Source organism: Podarcis vaucheri (assembly GCF_965113315.1).
Source record: "Podarcis vaucheri genome assembly, chromosome: 7".
NCBI classification, from domain to species: Eukaryota; Metazoa; Chordata; class Lepidosauria; order Squamata; family Lacertidae; genus Podarcis; species Podarcis vaucheri.
Genome location: NC_138765.1, coordinates 63450049 through 63458515, shown reverse-complemented (window position 1 = coordinate 63458515; position 8467 = coordinate 63450049). Strand labels below are relative to the sequence as shown.

General features: G+C 46.0%; 2 protein-coding genes across 6 annotated transcripts in view; both read left to right on the top strand.

Moving 5' to 3' along the window:
* Positions 1-1138, top strand: part of LOC309537863 (protein C19orf12 homolog) — a 206520-nt gene extending 205382 nt beyond the window's left edge. For all 3 annotated transcript variants that reach the window (XM_082233038.1, XM_082233037.1, XM_082233036.1), the window contains exon 3: positions 396-1138. In XM_082233038.1, coding sequence (XP_082089164.1) covers positions 396-670 — 275 coding nt within the window. In that variant the 3' untranslated portion in view covers positions 671-1138. The remainder of the gene's footprint in view (positions 1-395) is intronic.
* A 1777-nt stretch (positions 1139-2915) lies between these two features.
* LOC309537865 (protein C19orf12 homolog) lies at positions 2916-7826 on the top strand. Of its 3 annotated transcripts, XM_082233043.1 has the most exons (4): positions 2916-3598; positions 3961-4033; positions 6013-6181; positions 7425-7826. In XM_082233043.1, the coding sequence occupies exons 3-4, from the start codon at positions 6022-6024 to the stop codon at positions 7688-7690; spliced, it is 426 nt and encodes a 141-aa protein (XP_082089169.1). In that variant the 5' UTR covers positions 2916-3598; positions 3961-4033; positions 6013-6021; the 3' UTR covers positions 7691-7826. The 3 variants fall into 3 exon arrangements, with proteins under 3 accessions (XP_082089169.1, XP_082089170.1, XP_082089168.1); XM_082233044.1 differs by lacking the exons at positions 2916-3598; positions 3961-4033 and adding an exon at positions 3746-3868; XM_082233042.1 differs by lacking the exon at positions 2916-3598 and having other exon boundaries at positions 3877-4033.
* Positions 7827-8467: the final 641 nt, after the last annotated feature.

Here is an 8467-nt window from a genome sequence, read left to right as displayed (position 1 = left end):
AGCTAGCGATTTGCATGTATATTGTGGTGATCTAAACATTAAATCTTATTGGAAGGCTCCTCCTTCAAGTCCTTGTTCCTCAGCAACTGGGAACCAGGACAGAATCCTTGTATGAAATGAAACATTCCAAGGCAGGGTCCTCTGGGCTCTGATCTTCACCTATACCAGAAGACAAAGGGGTGTGTGTTGTGTGTACCTGTGCATGTGCATGTGCATGTGCAGCTGGGGCAACCCAGCCAGATGGGCAGAGTATTTATTTTTATTTTTATTATTAATATTAATGCATAGATGTACCAGAACTCTTGAATCTGCAAAAGATTTTCTGGATTGGGCTGCAAAGCTTTCAAAGCAGGATGGCTTACAAAACAATACTTTTCTCTGTGTGGCTTTTCTAGGGGGTACAGTTGGTGGCTTGGTCGGCTCCCAGATGACAGCTGGACAATTTAAGCCTGCCCGTCAGATTATTCGGGAAATGCCTCCTGCGAAGCAGCAGCAACTGTACAAGATAGCCTTTCGAGTCATCCAGGACATGGAGTGGCCGAACGTGGTGCAGCTCATGAACCTGATCATGGAGGATGTAGCCATACAAGAGCAACTGATTGGGGTGGTGATGGACTATCTCGCCAATGAACTCAAAGCCGAAATCAAGTTTGACAAAACGAAACCTTGACGAAACCAATGTGTGTGCATTCAGAAGCGGATGCCAGATGAAGATACCACCAGCCTCACTGGGGATGTGTGGTGCAGGTCCTAGGCTAAGCAGACACCAAACATTTAAAGCATTTGACTTTCCCCAAAATAATCCTGGGAACTGTAGCTTTTAAAAGGTTGCTGGGGAATTATAGCTCTGCGAGGAGTAAACTACAGTTCCTAGGATTATTTTGGGAGAAAGCGGTGTCCTTTAAATGTATGGCGCACGCACAGCTCTAGATCCATTGGTGCGGGGTGCCTTTTGTCTCCCATTTTTATCCTTATATGCTTGTTTTCTTCCATTTCCCCGCTAATCTTGATTAGAAAAAGAAAAGTTCAGAGTTGGAACGTGCCTTTTTGAAACAGAGTGCCAAGAACATAGAAAAAACAAAGTTTCTGTTTCCACCCCTCCTAAGCCGCTGAATTCAAATAAATCTGCCCCTTGTGAGCTTTGGTGTGATTGCGTTTTTAAAACTGTTTACAAGTCTCCTGTGTAGGGATGAGGGGGAAAATCGAGTTTGTTTTCATTTTAATTAATTTGCGTTCCAGAACTAATATGTGAGCTGTCCTTCGAAATTTGCTTCTCAAAATTTTGTGATGAAGTTCTCTAGCCAGCCAGCCAATGTATGCAAAAATGCATATATAAGTCAAAATTGCATAGCAAAATATTTATTAGGGGAAATCCACACTAAAATGCTTGCAAATGCAGGCAAGGCACATTGGACAGCCTCCTGTGATGTAAATATGGGTCTGGTTGTAGACTGGGGGAGTGACTGTAGCTCCAGTGTTTGATTGCTCTCATCTCCAGGTACAAGGGTCCTGTTATCTAGGCTATGAAACACTTCTGAAAGCTGCTTTCAACCAGAGCAGAGAACCCTTCAGGAGATGAGCTATGGTCATTTGTCTCTGAACCAAAGTTGACATGGTGATAAAAGTGTCGGCATAATTGTTATTATTTTTAAATCTGCATGTTGCATGCAAATTGCAGTCACTGGGTTGTGAGTTGGGGTGGGAATGAAGCCAACAATTGCTGCTGGTGATGCAGAGGAGGGATTTTAACCATTTTCTTCCCTGCTGTGGTCATGATAAGAATGGCTCCTGTGAAGCTGTTGTTTGCATGGGAGCAAAGCTCCCTTTGGCATCACACATATGCCAGAGAGACATAGTGGACAGAGTGCAGGGTCTTAATTCCCCACTTGGCCATGAAACTCATGACATCGGGATGAGGATTTGGAGGTGAAGCCGAATGCTTCATGGACCAAGGTGGCTTTGAGGAAGAATTTGATAAAGCAGTGGTTGGGGGATTTCAAGGAGAGACTTCTAGGAAGTAGTTGAGGAGAGAGGAAACCATTGAACTGAGGAGTGGGGTGAAGCTAGAGGAGCAAAGGCAAGACTTATGAAGATGTTAAGGCAGAGAGATAGGAGAGCCCCCCCCCCTTTTCCATTAACTTATGTATAAGGTGGTATGACTTTACTGACTCAATTTCTGAAGTCCAGTATGGGCTAAAGGGAAAGCAGAGCCTTCCAGGATTTAGTGCAGGCATTGCACATATGCAAGAGTGATGCAGTGGAATAGAGTGCTGGGCTAGGACCTGGCAGAGACCAGGGTTCAAATCACTCAGCCATGAAGTTCACTGGGTGACCTTGGGCCAGTCACTGCCGTTCTTCACCTAATCTTACCTCACGGGGCGGGGGGCGGGGGCGGGTTGTGTGGATTAAATGGGGAGGGGGAGAACCATGTACACCACTCTGAGCTCCTTGGTGAGACCTTTTTGTACGTCCAAGGAAGACACCTTGCATCAACTCCAAAGCTTCCTCCACGATGGAGCTGATGGCACAGCGTTTCTGAGCACATCTGCCCACGTCTCAGTTACACATGTCAGGTTGTCCCTCTCACTGACAATCAAATCATGAGGGCACTAGCTGGAACACGTGCAGAGGACAGCGATCAAGATGCTCAAGGGTCTGGCAACCAAGCCTTATGAGGAATGGTTGAGAGAGTTGGGGATGCTTAGCATGGATTTAGAGGAGACCGATAGAAGATGTGATAGCCATCGTCAAATATCTAAAGGACTGTCACATGGAAGATGGAGCGAGCTTGTGTTCTCTTGCTCCGGAGGCTAGGACCCAAACGAATGGATTCAAATGACAAGAAAAAAGATTCCCATGAAATGTTAGGAATAACTTTCTAACAGTAAGAGTTGTTCGACAGACTACCTAGGAAGTTGGTAGACTCTCCTTCACTGGCGCTTGGAGGGTCCTCTGTCAGCAATGCTTTAGCTGTGATTTCTGCTATGAAGGGAGTTGGACTAGACAATGATCGAGGCCCCTTCCAACTTTCTAATTTTATGATAGATGCTTTATTCTGGACAGACAAGGGATTTGCTTGGTCAACATTTCCAGATTCTGATATATGGTGGGCAAACAGAGGAAGCCAGTGCTTTGATGTAACTAGCTCTCCTCCTCCCCAATGGATACCTTCACCCACCTCCAGACCTCCCACTCCCTGCCATTGCTTGCATGGAAGGTCCTTTCCCCTCCTTCATCCCTGGTCCAGACACCTTCTTCTCTTAACCCGTGTCTACTCACAGGGTTAGAAGTGAGGAAATGCAGATTCAACTATCCCAGCTAGAAACCACCCCACAACCTTGCTCCATCTTCTAAGTGACATCCCTTTAGATATTTGAAGATGCAATCTTATCACCTCTCAGCCTCCTCCTCTCCACGCTAAGCATATGCAACTCAACAGTTCCTCATAAGGCTTGGCTTCCAGGCCCTTTATCATCTTGCTCCACCTTCTCAGCACACATTCCAGCTTGCCAATATCCTTCTTAACTTGTGGTGCCCAGAAAAGGACACGGGAGTCCAGGATTAGGAGGATAAGCAAAAGATACCTTGGACCAGGTGGGTTTCAAGAAGAATTTGACAGCACTTAGGTATTCTGGGAGAGAATTCCAGGCATTATTTGAGAAGGGGAGAACCTTTGTACTCTAGGGTGTGGTGAAACTGAAGGAGCAAAGGTGACTCTTATGTGGACATTCAGGCTGAGAGAAAGCAGACTTGGCTACTGAGAGCCTTGAAGTTAAAGCTGACAAGATTGTGTGAGACACAGGAGCAGACAGGCAGCCAATTGATTAAAGGAGGCGTGTCTGAGGCTTGATTGGGTTAGCAATAAACTGTGAGCAGTGGGCTTTTGTTAAACTGAAAGTCAGGTTTTATTCAAAGTTGCTTACTTTCATTTATTAATTTGCCTGCTTCCTGAACCAGAAGAATATCTCTTGAAGAGGTCCATTTTGCTGTCTTTTTCTATCTGAAGAGGTTCCTCTAGGAGAGAAGCTGTTGTGTGAGTGATATTGTAAAATCTCTCAAACTATTTTTAATTGAGTTTCCTTTATTAACATGTTTGTTCACAAGTAAGGCCCACTGACATCAATGAGACTTACTCCCTTGTATGCATGCACCGCTGCCCTAGTTTTCTGCCTGACTCCTTTACTGGGCATTCTGCTAAATGAAACAAGGTAGGATTTGTTATTCATTGAGCTATGAAAAAGGAGAGGAGTAGGGAGTTTTTTAAAAAAAATAGTTGCAATGCAATATTTCACTTTTCACATTATATTCCTTTTTCAAGTTTCTGTGGATGGCATTCAGTGCTAATTCTACTCAGAGCAGAGCCTTTGAAGTTAATATGCATGATTAACTTATGCTCAGTAATTTCAGTGGGTCAACTCGAGAGTAGTGCTAACACCGAATACCACCCATAGGGTTTGTATTACACCTTATTCTATTACTAAATCATGAAGGTTGCAGTTCTGCTTGCAATGAACTAAAAAATAATAATAATGTTTATTTTCTGCCAGACCTTTGTTTTTAATTGTCTGTGGCCCCTTCAGTGGGTGGGATGCCTTGGTCTTGCTGTTTACATTTTTTAAAAAAGAATGCATTTTTTGCCTTTTGTTTTTATTCTGTTTTAATTTCATATTTGTTTTAATGTATGATTACAAGTGACTCTGACTTATGTTTTTAAAACCCCCCCACTATTAATAGGTTCAAATAATAATAACAAAAACAATAATAAATGAGGTTATTAAGCACACACAGAAATGTATTGTAAGATAACAAGAAATTAAATGGAAGTATGGGGGTGCCAGAAGGCCTAAAATATGGGTCATAAAACAAGACCAAAGAGAGCCAGTGTGGTGTAGTGGTTAAGAGCGGTAGTCACGTAATCTGGGAAACCGGGTTCGTGTCTCCGCTCCTCCACATGCAGCTGCTGGGTGACCTTGGGCCAGTCACACTTCTCTGAAGTCTCTCAGCCCCACTCACCTCACAGAGTGCTTGTTGTGGGGGAGGAAGGGAAAGGAGAATGTTAGCCGCTTTGAGACTCCTTTGGGTAGTGATAAAGCGGGATGTCAAATTCAAACTCCTCCTCCTCTTCTTCTTCTTTGCAGCTGTGGAAGAAGATTGTTGATTGCAACCTTGTACAGTGGAACCTTGGTTTTCGAGCATCTCAGAAGCCAAACGTTTTGGTTTTCGAATGGAATGCCGAAAACCCAGAGGTAATTGCTTCCATTTTCGAATGCACCATGGAAGTCGAATGGCTTCTGAGGCGCATTTCTCAATTTTCTCCATTGAAATTGCCGACCGCCCATTGCGCCTTGGTTGTCAAACGTTTCGTAAGTCGAACGGTCTTCCAGAATGGATTGCGTTCGACAACTGAGGTTCCACTGTATCTTCTTGTATTCCAATCAAAACAGGGAGTAGATCTTTGGTCTCTGGCTGCATATGAGAAAAGAACAGCAAGTAAGACCCAAAAAGGTCTTAATGCCCAAAGCATTGCAGTTCAAAACCAACAGATGAATCATGAGGCTTGTCAAGCTTAAGATATTGTGGGAAGCTGGGAGGGGAAGCGGCTCAGTGGTAGAACATTTGCCTTGCAAGGAGAAGGTCCCACATTCAATTTCCTGCATCTCCAGGTGTGGAAGAGAAAAGTGTCAGAACCGTGGGAAGGAAAGCCATCTGGCTTGGCCCCAGCCGAAAAGTCTCCCTTCTCAGCCTTGCCGCTGAGAAACCCCACATATCTACAGCAAAGGGCGGAATGGAATTCCCAACAAAAACTCCCTGCCTGTAATCCAGAAGGGCTACTGCCAATCAGTGTAGGCAACCTTGAGCTATATGGACCAGTGGCCTGACTCAAAGTGGAAGGCAGCTAGCTGCCCAGCACACTTATGTGTGTGTTTTCTGTCTGTATAATTTTAAAACAAGTTGTTGAATTGTGCATGCATGTGTTGTGACCACTGTACATTTTTTTTTTTTTAAATCAAGGTCTAAACAATGCCGATTCATGTGAATGATGTGATTCAACTTCTGTGCCGACTACCTGAAGTGCGGGGAATGAAGGCGGCCATCAAACATTCGGGACGAGGAGCACTTATGGCAGGTTTGGGTGCCTTCACTGGAGGCTTGATGGCCGGACCGGTTGGACTTGCAGTCGGTGAGAACATGCTCCCTTATCAAAGGGAAACCTCAGTGCAAAATGATCTTGCCATTGAACTAAAACATTAGTGAATGAATACGGAAACACACGTTGATGAAGGGAAGGGAAAAGGCTGTGGCTCAGTGGAAGGAACATTTGCCTGGAAAGCAGAAGATCCCAGGTTCCACTGCCAGGACCTTCAGGGTAGGACTAGGAGAGACTTCTGCCTGAAACCCTGGAGAGCCGCTGCTAGTCAGTGGAAGCAGTAAAGAGGGTGTCAATCTAAGGCAGCGTCACTAAATCATGATCCTGGCTGGCTTACTTGTTGTGCCGCGCAGAGCTAAAAGGACTCTGCAATCTGCTCCTTGGGAGACAGCACATTCGTGGCAGACCACGGTTTGGAGTAGCACTATGTGCAAGTACAGCTAGAGTGGATTTTTTGAGGTGGCAGAGGTGAACAAACACATTGAACTAACGCTAAATTGCAGTTTGGGTTGGATGTGATCAGAACCAGAAATCCTCTCAATCCAGTGAGCTATTTCCCCTCTATCTTCCACCCTGTTCCATTTCCGCCTTACACTGTCAATGGGCAAAATGTCTACACCTCCCAAATGCCACCCCATGTGTTTTTCAACTCCCTGCTCTAGCTTACTCCTAACTTTCCTTACTCTGAGGGATTTCTCCTTTCCAAAAGCAGCCCCCAAGAGCTGGTTTGTTACTTAGGTTGTATCAAATGCTAATCCTACTCAGCGTGACCATATTTGTAGTCAAAGGACATGACTAACACATGTTCAGTAAATTCAGTGGGCCTACTGGCTGGGTTTTCAAGTTTATGAGCTCAAATCCAGGAGTAGGCAACCTAAGGTCTGTGGGCCGGTTGCGGCCCAGTCGCCTTCTCAATCCAACCCGCAGACGGTCTGAGAATCAGCATGTTTTTACACTAGTAGAATGAGTGCTTTTATTTAAAATGCATCTCTGGGTTATTTGTGGGGAATACGAATTCGTTCATTTCCCTCCCCCCCAAAAAATATAGTCTGGCCCACCACATGGTCTGAGGGACAGTGGACGGGCCCATGGCTGAAAAAGGTTGCTGGCCCCTGCTCTAATCTATCTCCACAACAGAAGACAAGGGGTGTGTGGGTGCATGAGTGAGTGAATGAATGCAGCAGAAGGATTGAATCTGCAAAAAGGCTTTCTAGATAGAGGCGTAATGCTTTGAGAGCAGGGTGGCTTAAAACAGCTCTCTGTGTTGTTTTTCTAGGTGGGGCACTTGGTGGCTTGATTGCAGCCTCAATGGCCAGTGGACAATTTAAGCCCGTCCCTCAGATTATTCTGGAACTGCCTCCAAGAGAGCAAAAACGGCTTTATGAAGATGTCCGGGCCATTGTTAGGAACATGGATTGGATGGATGTGGCACAGCTCACAGCACTGGTCATGGGAAGCTCATCTGTTCAAGAGAAATTGCTCATGGTGGTGACAAACTACATCACCAAGGAGCTTGGCGCTACAATCACGTATGGAGAGTAAAAACCACAAGAGCAGCAATCTGTGAAGAGCAACATAGAGAAGTCAATGCTGCCTGAAGATCCCGCCAACTATACTGTGGATGTTTGGTGCAAGTCCTAGGCTTTGCAGAGATGACACAATTAAAGGACTACAATACCACTTTAAGAGTCATTAGGAACTATTTGTTAAGGATATAGAGAGTTTTGCACAGCACCAGTACAAATCCACCACTAATGCATACGCTTCAGGTTACATACGCTTCAGGTTACATACTGTCAGGGGTTCAGGAGCAGAGGCAAGGGCAAGGGAGGAAACAGAGAGCGAGGGGGAGGAGGCAGAAGAAAGGATGAGTGATGACGACGACCCGAGATCTCCGAGTCTTTCCAGTGAATCAGAAGATTCACAGAAAGGAGCACCAGTGGCCAGGGCAAGGGGGGAGCCTAGGGGGACACCCCAGGAGGAAAGGGCCAGAGGGGGCTCAGAGGGGAGCAGTTGGAGATCGGGACCAACGTCACCGCCAGAGAGTAGGAAAGAGGAAGAGCGCCAGGTATCAAGCGCTGGCAGCTCACAACAGGAGGGAGGGCACGAGTCAGGAGTGGCCACACCTCCATCGGGGAGCGAAGAAACGGTCAGACGGAAAGTGGAAGGTTGGGCGCGCGCGCCAAGTTCAAATGCACAGGAAGGCGGCGCAGTAAGCAGCCCGGAAAGGGAGCCAGGTCCTAAAGCCCGGCGCAAGGAGGCAGGAGGGTCCGGGGGGTCGGCGTCAGAAGAATCCAGGAAGGAAGAGACCCCGGGGGG